The following is an 18,395-nucleotide window of genomic DNA, read 5'->3' as shown; positions in this document are numbered from 1 at the left end:
TTTCTGTTTACAAAAAAAAGGCATTTACTTCCACATGACGGCATCATTTATTATAGATGTCATAACATCACATATTAACCCAGCTTCACATAATGACCCTGACCTACTGCTACACGAAGTACGCTGCCAAGGCAGCCATCTTATCTTTGGGTTTCTTTTCCCTGCGCCCTCTGCCCCTGCCCCGCCCCCCTCGCCGTGCACCCCCACCGCGGGTCATGGAGGGGTGTCTCATGGTGGCGTGTTTGAGTTCAACCAGGTCCTGGAAGACTGGGTCGCAGAACACACAGCCGCTGTGCTGCATCTCTCCGTCAGGGAGCGGGGAGCGCGTCTTGTTGAAGTCCACCGCTACCAGGGACGCTTCACATGCCTCACAGCTCTCCTGGGCTACCTAGGAGACGAGAGGTGGGGATGGGAAGAGGGACAGAGGGGGAGGAAGGGAGTTAACACAGCAAGAGGGAAGAAAGAGTGAGAGAGAGAAAAGAGAGATGACTGTTATAAGGGTGCGGCAGGTAGCCTAGTGGTTAGAGTGTAGAGGGGGCAGGTAGCCTAGTGGTTAGAGTGTAGAGGGGGCAGGTAGCCTAGTGGTTAGAGCATTGGGACAGTAACCAAAAGGTTACTGTCCCAAGCTGAATCCCTGAGCTGACAAGGTAAAAAAATCTGTCATTCTGCCCCTGAACAAAGCAATTAACCCACTGTTCCTTGGCCGTCATAGTAAATAAGAATTTGTTCTTAACTCACTTGCCTAGTTAAATAATAGAATATAAATAAAATAAAGTGTGAAAAATGCAAATGAAGTTTATAACTCTAAAGTCCTCGTCCTGCCTACCTGCACCCTGTGTGCGTGCTCAAAGAAGTGCACCATCACATTGCACCTGTTGCAGGCCATCTTCCACTTGGGGCCGGAGGTAGGGTCCAAAACCAGCACCCCGCCCTCACACTCCACACACTGACCAATACCCAGGGAGTTGAGACTGTGTTGGCAGGACGGGTGGGTGCACTCATTACATCCCATACCTGGGAGGGAGGGAGGGAGGGAGGGAGGGAGGGAGGGAGGGAGGGAGGGAGGGAGGGAGGGAGAGATGGCGAGGGAGGGATGGCGAGGGAGGGGGAGAAAAACAATGAGGAAAAGTTGGAATATCAGTTTACTTCCAGAATTGAAATTGACCTCAAACCCTATAACAACTATCAAAACAAACACTCACTCACACTCACCAGCCACCCACTCACCTTTCTTCATGTCCCTGAAGGGGGGGTTGCTGAAGCAGTAGGGACAAAGGGGGTAGCTCTTTCCCCTGGATCCAGAGGTCCACAGCACCAGCTCAAACTCATCCAGCGGACAGCGCAGCTCCTTGTACAGCTTGATGGCGCCGTTCTGAGGCAGGCTGTACGTCTCATCACACCCAGCACAGTGCAGCCGGCTGGGCTTGGCCTGGGAGAACCAATCAATCATTAGCGTGCAGGATGGGCCGAGTTTGCACTTCTGGGACAATTGGTTCCACTGTACCGGGCAAGTTATATCAAACGCTCCTAAAGTAGACATACCATGAAACTGACAAGAACACACACACACACACACGAACGCTCCAACACTGATGCTCCATTCAGAGGGTGAATGGCCAAGACAAAATATGTAAGTGTCTTAGAACAGGGTATGGTAGTAAGTGCCAGGAACACTGGTTTGTGTCAAGAATTGCAACACTGCTGGGTTTTTCACGCTCAACAGTTCCCCATGCGTATCAAGAACTGTCCCCCACCCAAAGGACATCCAGCCAAGTTGACACATTTGTGGGAAGCACTGGAGTCAACATGGGCCTGTGGAACGCTTGACAACTTTTAGAGTCCATGCCCAGACGAGCCTGTTCTAAGGGGAAAGGGGAGGCGGTCAATACTCAATATTAGGAAGGCGTACTTAAATGTTTTATACACTCAGTGTGTAAATAATGTCTTCTCTCCTGGATGACATCATTTGGAAGACTTGTGGAACTCAATGAAATGCAAAAAAAAGCATCTAACAAAACACAAGGACACACACACAGTGACCGCGAGCGCACACACACAGTGACCGCGAGCGCACACACACAGCGACCGCGCGCACACACAGCGACCGTGAGCGCACGCACACAGCGACCGTGAGCGCACGCACACAGCAACCGTGAGCGCACGCGCACACAGCGACCGCATGCGCACACAGCGACCGCATGCGCACACAACGACCGCATGCACACACAGCGGAATTCTGATTATGCATGCATACATTGTGGATGATGTCATTTGAAAGTAACCTCGTAATAAAATACAGAATCTAACAAACACAAACAAACACACACGTGTTCACACTCCCGCGTCAATAAACGTTAGAATCACCTTTGTCAGCAATTACAGCTGTGAGTCTTTCTGGGTAAATCTCTAAGAGCTTTCCACTCCTGGATTGTACAGCATTTACCCATTATGATTTTAAAAATCTTCAAGCTCTGTCAAGTTGGTTGTTGATCATTGCTAGACACCCATTTGTAAGTCTTGCCATAGATTTTCAAGCCGATTTAAGACAAAACCCTAACTAGGCCACTCAGGAACATTCAATGTCCTTTTTAAGTCTTGGTTCTAATAGATTATATGTTCTTCTAAGAGATTGTCAGTTTCTGACTCAAATAAGATTCCCTCAAGGTTGTCCTGATGTCCAAAATATTCAAATTGACATTTTGTGATATGTAACTTTTAAGTTGCATGTATTTGAAACGATCTACGTTGGTCACTCCAAAAAAGTATTTCCTGTTAGCATTTTCTATGGCTTTAGTTTTCCATGTTGGCCAATTTATATTTATGACTTCTGGAAAGCAATCCAAGGATTGTTCCATAAGGTTGTGTTTTTACGGAGTGATATTGGTTGTTGAACAATCCGTTTAATTTTCTTCCATATCGTTATAGTGTTCCATATCGTTATAGTGTTCCATATCGTTATAGTGTTCCATATCGTTATAGTGTTCCATATCGTTATAGTGTTCCATATCGTTATAGTGTTCCATATCGTTATAGTGTTCCATATCGTTATAGTGTTCCATATCGTTATAGTGTTCCATAGTGTTATAGTGTTCCATAGTGTTATAGTGTTCCATAGTGTTAGTGTTCCATATCGTTATAGTGTTCCATAGTGTTATAGTGTTCCATATCGTTATAGTGTTCCATAGTGTTATAGTGTTCCATATCGTTATAGTGTTCCATAGTGTTATAGTGTTCCATATCGTTATAGTGTTCCATAGTGTTATAGTGTTCCATAGTGTTATAGTGTTCCATATCGTTATAGTGTTCCATAGTGTTATAGTGTTCCATAGTGTTATAGTGTTCCATATCGTTAACTATGAAGATGTTCATGTTCTCAGCTTTATCCTTTGAAAACCGACACGTGAAAAGATTCTGTGGACGAACATGCGCACCTTCAATATTCCTCTTTAGTGTACAGAGGGTAGTGGGAACGGCCCAGAACATCACAAGCTTCCTGCCATCACAAGTTTCCTGCCATCCAGGACCATTACAATAGGCAGTGTCAGAGGAAGACCCAAAAAATGATCAGAGACTCCAGTCACCCAAGTTATAGACTGTTCTCTCTGCTACCTCACGGCAAGCGGTACCAGAGCGCCAAGTGTAGAACCAAAAGGCTCCTCAACAGCTTCTGCCCCCAAGCCATAAGACTGCTGAACAATTAATCAAATCGGCACCGGACAATTTACATTGACCCCTCCCTCCCTTTTGTACACTGCTGCTACTCTCTGTTTATTATCTATGCATAGTCACTTCACCCCTACCTACATTTACAAATTACCTCAACTAACCTGTACCCCTCCACACTGACTCGGTACCGGTGCCCCCTGTATATAGCCTCGTTATTGTTATTCTTATTGTGTTACTTTTTATTATTACTTTTTATTTTAGTCTACTTGGTAATATTTACTTAACTCTTCTTGAACTGCACTGCTGGTTAAGGGCTTGTAAGTAAGCATTTCACAGTAAAGTCTACACTTGTATTCGGCACGTGACAAAGTTTGATTTGTTTTGACTAAAGTGTGCAAAGCTGTCATCAAGGGTGGCTACTTTGAAGAATCTTAAATATAAAATGTGTTTTGATTTGTTTAACACTTGTTTTTGGTTACTACATCATTCCATATGTGTTTTAATGTCTTTATTATTCTACAATGTAGAACATTTTAAAAATAAAATAAAAACCCTGGAATGAGTAGGTGTGTCCAAACTGGTACTGTATACGTCGCAAGTAAAAGTATTGGGTAGAGAGTTGATAGAAGGTTAAAATCAAGACTTGGAAAGTTCTACATCTTCCTTTTCTATAACTTTTATTTTCTAAAAGTCTGTTATGACCGAGTACACTATTTAAAAGAACATCTTCGGCGGGGTAATTGGTATTAGAACATCTTCGGCGGGGTAATTGGTATTAGAACATCTTCGGCGGAGTAATTAGTATTAGAACATCTTCGGCGGGGTAATTGGTATTAGAACATCTTCGGCGGGGTAATTGGTATTAGAACATCTTCGGCGGGGTAATTGGTATTAGAACATCTTCGGCGGGGTAATTGGTATTAGAACATCTTCGGCGGGGTAATTGGTATTAGAACATCTTCGGCGGGGTAATTGGTATTAGCAGAATTTTGTTGTTGTTGTTTTGGCCACCATGGTTTATTCTCCCTGTAAGATTTATGGGAAAATTATTCAATTGAATTAGATCTGCTTTCATATTGGTGAGTAATGGGATGAATTTATCTTTATATATTTGTCGTCACTTACTTTTTCAAAGTATTATAAACATAAACTGATGTTGGTACAAAATGGAGGGAAAGTTGAAGCATAACTAACAAAACTAACAGTTAACAAAAACGTATGCTTAATCCAGTATAAACTAATGTATAGAGAGACAAAATTCACAAATTCTAGAGCACAACGGCAGAGTCATGTCTTAAGTGTAAAACTAACAATGACTGAATAATCAATGCTTTCTGGAAGTGCTATAAAAGTCTGGAATTTGTGGGCGGAACTAGAAAGTTGGCTGCCAAAAGTATTACAATGTAAACTTACTTTTAAAATCAGTCTGTCTGCATATTTCAGACATGGCATTTGGGGGTTCAGTGAGATTCCCGATAGACTAGATAATTCTCTAATTCCCGATGGACTGGATAATTCTCTAATTCCCGATGGACTGGATAATTCTCTAATTCCCGATGGACTGGATAATTCTCTAATTCCCGATGGACTGGATAATTCTCTAATTCCCGATGGACTGGATAATTCTCTAATTCCCGATGGACTGGATAATTCTCTAATTCCCGATGGACTGGATAATTCTCTAATTCCCGATGGACTGGATAATTCTCTAATTCCCGATGGACTGGATAATTCTCTAATTCCCGATGGACTGGATAATTCTCTAATTCCCGATGGACTGGATAATTCTCTAATTCCCGATGGGCTGGATAATTCTCTAATTCCCGATGGGCTGGATAATTCTCTAATTCCCGATGGGCTGGATAATTCTCTAATTCCCGATGGGCTGGATAATTCTCTAATTCCCGATGGGCTAGATAATTCTCTAATTCCCGATGGGCTAGATAATTCTCTAATTCCCGATGGGCTAGATAATTCTCTAATTCCCGATGGGCTAGATAATTCTCTAATTCCCGATGGGCTAGATAATTCTCTAATTCCCGATGGGCTAGATAATTCTCTAATTCCCGATGGGCTAGATAATTCTCTAATTCCCGATGGGCTAGATAATTCTCTAATTCCCGATGGGCTAGATAATTCTCTAATTCCCGATGGGCTAGATAATTCTCTAATTCCCGATGGGCTAGATAATTCTCTAATTCCCGATGGACTAGATAATTCTCTAATTCCCGATGGACTAGATAATTCTCTAATTCCCGATGGACTAGATAATTCTCTAATTCCCGATGGACTAGATAATTCTCTAATTCCCGATGGACTAGATAATTCTCTAATTCCCGATGGACTAGATAATTCTCTAATTCCCGATGGACTAGATAATTCTCTAATTCCCGATGGACTAGATAATTCTCTAATTCCCGATGGACTGGATAATTCTCTAATTCCCGATGGACTGGATAATTCTCTAATTCCCGATGGACTGGATAATTCTCTAATTCCCGATGGACTGGATAATTCTCTAATTCCCGATGGACTGGATAATTCTCTAATTCCCGATGGACTGGATAATTCTCTAATTCCCGATGGACTGGATAATTCTCTAATTCCCGATGGACTGGATAATTCTCTAATTCCCGATGGACTGGATAATTCTCTAATTCCCGATGGACTGGATAATTCTCTAATTCCCGATGGACTGGATAATTCTCTAATTCCCGATGGACTGGATAATTCTCTAATTCCCGATGGACTAGATAATTCTCTAATTCCCGATGGACTAGATAATTCTCTAATTCCCGATGGACTAGATAATTCTCTAATTCCCGATGGGCTAGATAATTCTCTAATTCCCGATAGACTAGATAATTCTCTAATTCCCGATGGACTAGATAATTCTCTAATTCCCGATGGACTAGATAATTCTCTAATTCCCGATAGACTAGATAATTCTCTAATTCCCGATGGACTAGATAATTCTCTAATTCCCGATGGACTAGATAATTCTCTAATTCCCGATAGACTAGATAATTCTCTAATTCCCGATGGACTAGATAATTCTCTAATTCCCGATGGACTAGATAATTCTCTAATTCCCGATAGACTAGATAATTCTCTAATTCCCGATGGACTAGATAATTCTCTAATTCCCGATGGACTAGATAATTCTCTAATTCCCGATGGACTAGATAATTCTCTAATTCCCGATGGACTAGATAATTCTCTAATTCCCGATGGACTAGATAATTCTCTAATTCCCGATGGACTAGATAATTCTCTAATTCCCGATGGACTAGATAATTCTCTAATTCCCGATGGACTAGATAATTCTCTAATTCCCGATGGACTAGATAATTCTCTAATTCCCGATGGACTGGACGACTCTCTTCTCATCACTCATCTTTAAAAAAAAAAACAGACTAAAATCGTGGAAATCAATCAATCCGAAAAATTGAATGATTTATTATTGAAATATTGATATAGCGACAGAGGAAAAACAACAATACAGGTACTAGGGATGGAGGAGTGAATGCAGGTCTGGGCAAATGAGATGTCATTGTTTACATTTTTTATTTAACCTTTATTTAACTAGGCAAGTCACTTAAGAAGAAATTCATATTTTACAATGACGGCCTAACCCGACCAAACCCTCCCCTAACCCGACGACCCTAACCGATCACGGCCGGTTGTGATACAGCCCAGTACCGAACCGGGGTCTGTAGTGACACCTCTAGCACTGAGATGCAGTGTCTTTAGACCGCTGCGCCACTCGGGAGCTGAACCGACAAGGTGAAAAATCTGTCGATGTGCCCTTGAGCAAGGCACTTTACTTTAATTTGCTCCAGGGCTGCCGTACTACTTTGGCTGACACTATAAAACAACACATTTCACTGCACCTATCCAGTGTATGGACGATTAAACACCATATACACACATACAGCCTTCAGAAAGTATTCACACCACTTGACTTTTTCCACATTTTGTTGCGTAACAGCCTGAATTTAAAATTGATTTACATTTAGATTTTGGTCTCTGGTGCTGCGTGAGTGGGATTTTAAATGGAAGTTCTGGAACTAGGCTACCGGAGCTGACATAGGGATATAATATATTGCATATAACTTCAGGGGCAGCAGGTAGCCTAGTGGTTAGAGTGTAGAGGAGGCAGGTAGCCTAGTGGTTAGAGTGTAGAGGTGGCAGGTAGCCTAGTGGTTAGAGTGTAGAGGTGGCAGGTAGCCTAGTGGTTAGAGTGTAGAGGTGGCAGGTAGACTAGTGGTTAGAGTGTAGAGGGGGCAGGTAGCCTAGTGGTTAGAGCGTTGGGACAGTAACCGAAAGGTTGCTGGATCGAATCCCCGAGCTGTCGTTCTGCCCCCGAACAAGGAAATTATAACCCACTGTTCCCCGGTTGGCCGTCATTGTAATATGAATTTGTTCTTAAGTGACTTGCTTAGTTAAATAAAAGGTTAAAAAATATATATATAATTATCCAACCAGTGACCTTTTGATTGGATAATGGATGCATTCCCATCCTGAATTTGTTCTTAAGTGACTTGCTTAGTTAAATAAAAGGTTAAAAAATGAGGTCATATCATGGTTTCCTTGTGGCTTTCTTCATCAGTCAAATCAGCTACGTGTCTTTCTGTCTCTCCCTCTGTCCTTCTCTGCCTCTACCCCTCTGTCTGTCTCCCCCGCTCTCCCCAACGTCACTAGACCGGTACACGCCACTCTGGAGTCACGTCGTCCCATAGCAACATGCAGACGCAATCAGACTAGAACATGAGAGGGACTACCTGGTCCAATGAGAAATGCTCCTTTTTAGTTTTCCATTGCAATACGTTTTGTAACAATGTCCCCTAATGAACAGGAAGGACCCTGATGAATAATACATGCCTCCATGACATCCTCAGTTGAAGTGGCTTCATTCATTTAAAAGCTCCCTTTTTTGGTCCCTTTCCGCCGACTGAAGGCCGCAGCTCGGCCACCGGTAGAACGGGGTACGGGGGGGGGGGGGGGGGGGGGGGTACGGCCGCGTGTCCGAGTCTAGTGCCTTCCCGTAGAGTAGAGTGGGATAAGTTGAGCCACCATTGTTTCTAGGAAACCATATACAAAATGTATAATTTGACCAAATATTTAAGAAGAGGTAATCTTTTCATGGAGTCTGTGAAGGAAGAAACCACATGGAAAAAAAGGTAAGCGAGTTAGGTCCAAAATAAACTGATTTTCACCAAGTCAAATGAATATATTGTGTTCGAGGTTTCATGATGCTTGTATCTAAACCAAAGTAGATCATTGTTTTATTGTTATACACACATCAGTTGGGGGCTCTATAAGCTTCAACAGCATGAAAGTGAATCATTGTGGCTGTGTGGGTTGAGCCAATCATTGCAAGGCAGTATCGCTAGGATATCAAGTAACAACAGGGCCTTGCCTATGTTAAGTGTTAAGTGCTTAAAAAAAGTAGCAAAGTTTTTGTTAGGTGCTAAAAGATGCTTAAAATTATTAAAAGACAAAAAAGCGATTGTGTTGAATTGTGTTTGAGAAATAAAGATAGAAAAGGTTTTAAAAGGTAGTGGTAATATTTCATTCAGGCAAGAAATGTGTAGGCAGCTCAACTTACCCTGGCCCGCAGCTCAACTTACCCTGGCCCGCAGCTCAACTTACCCTGGCCCGCAGCTCAACTTACCCTGGCCCGCAGCTCAACTTACCCTGGCCCGCAGCTCAACTTACCCTGGCCCGCAGCTCAACTTACCCTGGCCCGCAGCTCAACTTACCCTGGCCCGCAGCTCAACTTACCCTGGCCCGCAGCTCAACTTACCCTGGCCCGCAGCTCAACTTACCCTGGCCCGCAGCTCAACTTACCCCTTATATGGGGTAAGTTGTGACAAGAGGCCACTTTTTAGGGAAAAGTCGTTTTCAAAACTGTAACGTTTACATGAATTCTGATTATTTCCAGGGATACACGACATCCTGAAATATCTACAAATAATACTATATGTTCCCTTGACGGAGTGATACTGAATGTAAATCACAACATCCTGTAATATCTAGAAATAAAACTATATGTTCCCTTGACGGAGTGATGCTGAATGCAAATAACGGCTCAACTAACACCACTCTCCCCTACCACCAAAGTGTGTGTGTGTGTGTGTGTGTGTGTGTGTGTGTGTGTGTGGCAGTCAGTCATGTAATTGTGGCACTTACCTTTTCGTTGTTGAAGGCAGTCAAGAGATTTTGAACTCGACTCCTAAATGAGTTAAGTTTCCACCATTTTTTTTTTAATATTCCCTGTTTTGATTGACCATCCTGTCCCCTTACTGGGTAAACCTGTATCTATTAAGAAATAAGAGTGACACTGTATCAATGGCTAGTTGGCTACTTTCTCAAACTTTCAAATCCCAACGTAGCAGAAGAGTAACTATATAATCCACATTTTTGCCAAAGTAAAATAATAGTAAGCATGGCACATTATTATGTAACTAAATTAGTAGTGGCCTAGCATGGATAATAATAATAATTTACAGTAACATACCAGTACGCTACTTAGCTGAAGCTTTTAGCCAAAAGCTAGCGATGCTAACATCACGCTCGTCCAACAAGTTTTACCACAGACAGACACGTCACAGGGGCTATAAAGCTGAAGCATCCTGTCGTGGAAATTCTACCCATGGGACAGTCGAAGTCAATCTTAAATGAATCATTGTATATTAACAGCAAGCTGGAGACGTCACAGTCAAACAGATGCATAAAAGTACCGGTCTGAAGGGAGCTCCAACGGGGCAGTCCCGTTAGTTCCCTTATATACTGGTTACAGACACGTTACATAGGCATAGTTCATAGGGTTGGTTCCGGCATGTGTCTGGCACCGTCTCCTATCTTAACTTATAGAACATATTCTGCCGTTCTGCCAGATGGTCCCAAGGAGGGGGTCATGTTGCCCCCCATATCTTTACCAAGCACAGGCAAGAACCAAGGATTATTTATGACACGAAAGACAAGATTAACATTTTCAAGGCGGTCTCTTCACACGATAGAATGTTTTCTCACCACCAAATATGGTAGTGAGAGGAAGTCCAGTCGCGTGTAGTGGGAGAGGATGGAACTAGATAAAACTGGGCCAAGATTCACATTCTCATTGATTAAACATCTGATCTCAATAAATATTTCTGTTCCCAAAACTAAAATCTGTAAGGAACACAGTGTGCTAAGTTTAATAGAAAAGAAAACGTGTTGTTTAGAAGGAATGCAAGGTCAAATTGAGTTCACTTTACAGAGGAGGCATTCCCTAACGGATATATGTAAATAAATGCTACAACACGCCAATAGCATCTTGCTAGCTTGTACTTGGCATTGCCTACCTCCTTTCCGTGTTCTGCCCACTATGCTTCATTTGCTCCCACTGTAAAACGACAGAGATGAACTATCTTGGGTTAGTTAAAAATATCTTTGCTTTTACCATCCCTGACCTAGCCTAGGGCCTAGGGTTAATGAGACACCGGTAACCACTAGACTGGCTTACTGCTGCTCTTTAATTACTTGTTACTTTTATTTCTTATTCTTATCCGTATTTTTTTTAACTGCATTGTTGATTAGGGGCTCGTAAGTAAGCATTTCACTGTAAGGTCTACACCTGCTGACTGGCAGGCTCTCTGACTGACTGGATGGCTGGCAGGATCTCTGACTGACTGGATGGCTGGATCTCTGACTGACTGGATGGCTGGCAGGATCTCTGACTGACTGGATGGCTGGCAGGATCTCTGACTGACTGGCTGGCCGACTGGCTCTCTGACCGGCTGGCCCTCTGGCCGGCTAGCTCTCTGGCTTGCTCCAGGCTGGCAAGTTTGTGATGTTTTTCAATGAGGGGACAAACTCAATAGGGGGGACAACTTTTCCACATTAGTGGAGGGAGGGGGGGTGATAGAGAGCGGGAGAGATGAGAGGTAGAGAGAGGGAAAAGAAGGAGAGAGAGAAGAGAGGTAGAGAGATAGAGAGACCTACTTTGGTGGCAGGATGTTTATGTTAAAGTCAAGGGAAGTGTCTCCATGGTTGCACCGTTACAATGCAGAAAACCCCTAGTCTGTAGCAGCCCAAATCGTTCAAAACCAAATACCTATTTACCAGAGCAACATTTTTTCTTTCTAGCACCTATTTGCGGGACGCTCTTAAAGGGGTACACACAAAGTAATCATCATGAGTAAGGAACTATGAAAATAGTTCAAATAAACCTTTTAAATCGATAAAAAAGGTTTGTCATGGAAATCCTCTTTACAGTGGATCCTGTAAATCCTACGTATTATTATGATGTATAATTATTAAAATAGATGATTAGCAGTATTGATCAGATGGTGATTAGCAGTATTGATCAGATGGTGATTAGCAGTATAGATCAGATGGTGATTAGCAGTATAGATCAGATGGTGATTAGCAGTATTGATCAGATGGTGATTAGCAGTATTGATCAGATGGTGATTAGCAGTATTGATCAGATGGTGATTAGCAGTATTGATCAGATGGTGATTAGCAGTATTGATCAGATGGTGATTAGCAGTATTGATCAGATGGTGATTAGCAGTACAGATCAGATGGTGATTAGCAGTATAGATCAGATGGTGATTAGCAGTATTGATCAGATGGTGATTAGCAGTATAGATCAGATGGTGATTAGCAGTATAGATCAGATGGTGATTAGCAGTATAGATCAGATGGTGATTAGCAGTATTGATCAGATGGTGATTAGCAGTACAGATCAGATGGTGATTAGCAGTATTGATCAGATGGTGATTAGCAGTACTGATCAGATGGTGATTAGCAGTATTGATCAGATGGTGATTAGCAGTACACATCAGATGAGATGGAGGTTGACCCAGTGACCTTTTGTTGTTGTTTTGTAACACTGACCTGAATGTACTTCATGAAGCGATGGCACTTGCCGCAGCGAGACAGGGGCTTGCCGGTGGCAGCGATGGGAGAGAACGTCACCTCCATGAGCTCGTCCATACCTACAGGACAGAGACATGGGTAGTTTATGCCGTCCATTAGCTAGTTCATACCTAGAGGACACAGAGACATGGGTAGTTTATGCTGTCCATTACCTTGTTCATACCTACAGGACAGAGACATGGGTAGTTTATGCCGTCCATTAGCTAGTTCATACCTACAGGACAGAGAGACATGGGTAGTTTATGCCGTCCATTAGCTAGTTCATACCTACAGGACAGAGACATGGGTAGTTTATGCTGTCCATTAGCTAGTTCATACCTACAGGACAGAGACATGGGTAGTTTATGCTGTCCATTAGCTAGTTCATACCTAGAGGACACAGAGACATGGGTAGTTTATGCCGTCCATTAGCTAGTTCATACCTAGAGGACAGAGACATGGGTAGTTTATGCTGTCCATTAGCTAGTTCATACCTAGAGGACACAGAGACATGGGTAGTTTATGCTGTCCATTAGCTAGTTCATACCTAGAGGACAGAGACATGGGTAGTTTATGCTGTCCATTAGCTAGTTCATACCTACAGGACAGAGACATGGGTAGTTTATGCCGTCCATTAGCTAGTTCATACCTACAGGACAGAGACATGGGTAGTTTATGCTGTCCATTAGCTAGTTCATACCTACAGGACAGAGAGACATGGGTAGTTTATGCCGTCCATTAGCTAGTTCATACCTAGAGGACAGAGACATGGGTAGTTTATGCCGTCCATTAGCTAGTTCATACCTAGAGGACAGAGACATGGGTAGTTTATGCCGTCCATTAGCTAGTTCATACCTACCTACCTATTTACTAAATTACAGTAGAGTATTTACTAAATTACAGTAGAGTATTTACTAAATTACAGTAGAGTATTTACTAAATTACAGTATATGTGGTTATGTTTCTTTGCTTTTCAATCACTATTCCCATCCGAGAGCACCTGTGGGTTTTTTGGGATACCTGAAGTGGAACTTCCTGTTGAAGTGAGTGTGTTTGTGTGTGAGTGTGTTGTACTCACTAGCGATGGTGTCAAAGAAGTAGTGGAACTTCCTCTTGAAGATGTCCAGTGTGTGTTGCAGAACCTGTTGGTAGTTGGCCTTGCCCTGAGCGATCAGGTTCAGCTGTTTCTCTACTGCACCACGGATGGTAGGCAGCACCAGCTCAGCATCTACACAAACATTGCGGGGTAAATACAAACAAATGCATGCGAGGACATATGGATACACATCGCCAAGAACATACATGAAAACATGTCCATTCTAACTTGTGCTAATGACAAATGCAGGGTCCACCTGCAAGTGTGATGAGTGTTAAAGTTAGTACTGACCTGTCTTGTAGAATATGTGCACCAGGACGATGCTCTCACACACACACACACACACACACACACACACACACACACACACACACACACACACACACACACACACACACACACACACACACACACACACACACACACACACACACACACACACACACACACACACACACACACACACACACACACACACACACACACCTGTCTTGTAATATCCATGCACCAGGACGATGCTCACACACGCACACACACACACACACACACACACACACCTGTCTTGTAATATCCATGCACCAGGACGATGCTCACACACGCACACACACACACACACACACCTGTCTTGTAATATCCATGCACCAGGACGATGCTCACACACGCACACACACACACACACACACACACACACACCTGTCTTGTAATATCCATGCACCAGGACGATGCTCACACACACACACACACACACACACACACCTGTCTTGTAATATCCATGCACCAGGACGATGCTCACACACGCACACACACACACACACACACACACACACACCTGTCTTGTAATATCCATGCACCAGGACGATGCTCACACACACACACACACACACCTGTCTTGTAATATCCATGCACCAGGACGATGCCCACACACACACACACACACACACACACACCTGTCTTGTAATATCCATGCACCAGGACGATGCTCACACACACACACACACACACACACACACACCTGTCTTGTAATATCCATGCACCAGGACGATGCTCACACACACACACACACACACACACACACCTGTCTTGTAATATCCATGCACCAGGACGATGCCCACACACGCACACACACACACACACACCTGTCTTGTAATATCCATGCACCAGGACGATGCTCACACACACACACACACACACACACACACACACCTGTCTTGTAATATCCATGCACCAGGACGATGCTCACACACACACACACACACACACACACACACCTGTCTTGTAATATCCATGCACCAGGACGATGCCCACACACGCACACACACACACACACACACCTGTCTTGTAATATCCATGCACCAGGACGATGCCCAGGTTGGTGGGTTTGAGCTTGCGTCCGTTCTCCACAGTCACATAATTCCTCTGAGAGATGTTGTTGATATGGACCGGGATGCTGGCGTCAGTACCTAGAGGGAGGGTTGGGGACACACAGTATTCCACCATGAACTTATTCCTAGACAGACACCTGCGGTGACATAATATGAATCAAAAACCCACACAGCCTCAACCCCCGCACACACACACACAGACACACACACACACACACACACACACACACACACACACACCTATGCCGTGTTTCTCCATCAGTGTGATGAGGTCGGCCTCAGTAAGGTAGTCTGGAGGGCAGGTCTGTCTCTCCACTAGTTTAATCTCCTCCACTGTGAAGACATCTCCCCTCTCACACACTGGCATGGCCTCCTCTAGAGGGATACCCAGCCACGGCATCACCTCCGTAAAGCCTGAGTACCAGTCACAACAAACATTTAGACACATCTATTAGCATTATAAATAAATAGTACAATTTATAAAGCATTTCAACTATAGCTTAACATTTAGTATCACTTATAAAGCATTTAGACTACAGCTTTTTAACATTTAGTATCCCTTATATAAAGCATTTAGAAGGATTTATAATGTCTTATTCACGAAAATGGCAACACTAATTGGTTGGTTGATTGACCTTTAATAGTCATGTGTATCAGAAAATATTTCTCAGCATAACAATATTAGGAAACAAGACCAGAGGACAAGAGGACAACAACAACAGTAAACAACAACAGGACCTCACCAGGTGATATGAGTGTCTTCCCACTGCAGGAGAAACCCTCGGAGGCGATGGTGAAGGAGATGGTTGTCTGCAGGTACTTACAGTCCTGACTCACCGTGGCGATGAAGTGACGCACGATGTACTCATACAGACGCCACCCGTCACTTCCTGTTGGGGAGACAAGCAGTTGGTGTGTTCATTAGGTACCAAAGAGAAGAAAACAGACTGAAACAGGAAGGCACTACATGGACATAAGAAACACAAATTTTCCAGTATGAAACGCTCATTTTAATTTTCCTTTACAGTTACAGGAAAACCCACCACAATCATCTGAAAAAACTGGGATGTTTTTATTTTTAAGTGGGACAATTACACCATTTTTTATACTAGACACACCAGAATGGCTTTCCAAGAGTTTGAGTGTCCTGAATAGTACAGTCTCAGTCCTGACTTAAACTAGCTTGAAAATCAGAGACAAGGTTTGAATATTGCTGTCCATCAATAAAATACATTTTGAAACATCTTGCCCTAAAAGTTTGTTGAATCTTAAAAATGATTCCACCATGTACTAACTCTGGGGTGTTTCCACCAGGTACTAACTCTGGGGTGTTTCCACCAGGTACTGACTCTGGGGTGTTTCCACCAGGTACTGACTCTGGGGTGTTTCCACCAGGTACTGACTCTGGGGTGTTTCCACCAGGTACTGACTCTGGGGTGTTTCCACCAGGTACTGACTCTGGGGTGTTTCCACCAGGTACTAACTCTGGGGTGTTTCCACCAGGTACTAACTCTGGGGTGTTTCCACCAGGTACTAACTCTGGGGTGTTTCCACCAGGTACTAACTCTGGAGTGTTTCCACCAGGTACTAACTCTGGAGTGTTTCCACCAGGTACTAACTCTGGAGTGTTGGAGCCATGTACTAACTCTGGAGTGTTTCCACCAGGTACTAACTCTGGGGTGTTTCCACCATGTACTAACTCTGGAGTGTTTCCACCAGGTACTAACTCTGGGGTGAAAACATACACAATCAAGACAACTTCATTTTTCTAAAAAAAGAAAACATTTTGGGGGGGTAATAAAACAAATTATAATCTTTAACTTTGGAAATGTGCGGTAGGTTGTGTACATTGAATGGTAAGGGACATCTCATGACCTAGACATGAGATGCCTGTTCATTAGGCTCCAAATGGAAGGAAACAGACTGAAACAGGGAGGGACTACATCAACCAATTGTCCAATATGAAATGCTCATTTCCGTTTCGCATTGCAAAACATTTTTTTTCCAAGGACGTGCCTTAATGAACATGATCCTGGCGGAGAATGGAAAGTGATGGGGGAAGCTAACATAAGGAATCGAAGGACAAGAGGAGAAATCAAAAGGAAGATACGTAGATACAGCAGGTGAAACATGACATGTTACAAGGTAGCCTGGTCCATAATCTGTTTGTGCTGGAGTCGGCAATAGTAAGGAAACACAAGCAGATGTTACCAGGCTAGTTTCAAGGTGCCACTACCCACCTAGTTCTCCTTCGGAGGCAGCCCTCATGGGGGTGATGGGAGGGTGATCTCCTGCGTCAGCTCCTTTCCTGGGACGGTTCAGTCCCTCTGACAGCAGAGCCTTCACCTAGAGGGGGATAGACCACGTCAAGGCTGGTTTTCATAGTCTCAATGTAGGCTTGCTGCTCTGGGATCAGTTTCACTGTATTGGCTGGTTTTCATAGAGTCTCAATGTAGGCTTGCTGCTCTGGGATCAGTTTCACTGTATTGGCTGGTTTTCATTGAGTCTCAACGTAGGCTTGCTGCTCTGGGATCAGTTTCACTGTATTGGCTGGTTTTCATTGAGTCTCAACGTAGGCTTGCTGCTCTGGGATCAGTTTCACTGTATTGGCTGGTTTTCATTGAGTCTTAACGTAGGCTTGCTGCTCTGGAATCAGTTTCACTGTATTAGCTGGTTTTCAGAGAGTCTCAATGTAGGCTTGCTGCTCTGGGATCAGTTTCACTGTATTGGCTGGTTTTCATAGAGTCTCAATGTAGGCTTGCTGCTCTGGGATCAGTTTCACTGTATTGGCTGGTTTTCATAGAGTCTCAATGTAGGCTTGCTGCTCTGGGATCAGTTTCACTGTATTTTGTCTTGGCACAATTTCATTTCAAGGTAACTTCAAATAATGTCAACCAGGAGGATGTATCTAATTCGCACATAATCACAACTAATCACGTGTTGGATTAAGTGTTTGCGTGTATGTACTAATAATGTACTAATAATGTACTATTAATAAACTACTAACTTTCAAATGGCATCATCAGGGAGAGTATGCATGAATAATCTGAATGTATCACATTTTGGAGAATCAATCAGTCCGTGTGTGTGTGTGTGTGTGTGTGTGTGTGTGTGTCCGTATTGTCAGATGCTTTTCGCTAGATTTTGAATTTATTGCGAGGTAACTTCCAAATTACGTAATTCAGGGCAGTATGCAATAACAATAACCTGAATTCATCACATGTTGAGCATTAATCAGTGTGAGTCCTTGTCTATTTGATAGGTTTGTCTTCTTGTTAGAGTATGCATGTTTCATCTCTGTGTGTGTGTGTGTGTGTGTGTGTGTGTGTGTGTGTGTGTGT

General features: G+C 43.2%; 1 protein-coding gene across 1 annotated transcript in view; it reads right to left on the bottom strand.

Moving 5' to 3' along the window:
* top3b (DNA topoisomerase III beta) overlaps positions 1-18,395 on the bottom strand; it is a 31,449-nt gene continuing 13,054 nt past the window's right edge. Inside the window, exons 10-18 of the mRNA XM_029718164.1 lie at positions 17,295-17,400; positions 15,798-15,944; positions 15,295-15,468; positions 15,004-15,132; positions 13,655-13,804; positions 12,556-12,656; positions 1,228-1,429; positions 827-1,014; positions 1-388 (exon numbers count right to left, since the gene is read on the bottom strand). Coding sequence (XP_029574024.1) covers positions 110-388; positions 827-1,014; positions 1,228-1,429; positions 12,556-12,656; positions 13,655-13,804; positions 15,004-15,132; positions 15,295-15,468; positions 15,798-15,944; positions 17,295-17,400 — 1,476 coding nt within the window. The 3' untranslated portion in view covers positions 1-109. The remainder of the gene's footprint in view (positions 389-826; positions 1,015-1,227; positions 1,430-12,555; positions 12,657-13,654; positions 13,805-15,003; positions 15,133-15,294; positions 15,469-15,797; positions 15,945-17,294; positions 17,401-18,395) is intronic.

This window comes from Salmo trutta, chromosome 27, assembly GCF_901001165.1.
Source record: "Salmo trutta chromosome 27, fSalTru1.1, whole genome shotgun sequence".
Classification (NCBI taxonomy): Eukaryota; Metazoa; Chordata; class Actinopteri; order Salmoniformes; family Salmonidae; genus Salmo; species Salmo trutta.
The sequence above is the reverse complement of the archived record's forward strand: the minus strand, read 5'-3'. Positions and strand labels throughout refer to the sequence as shown.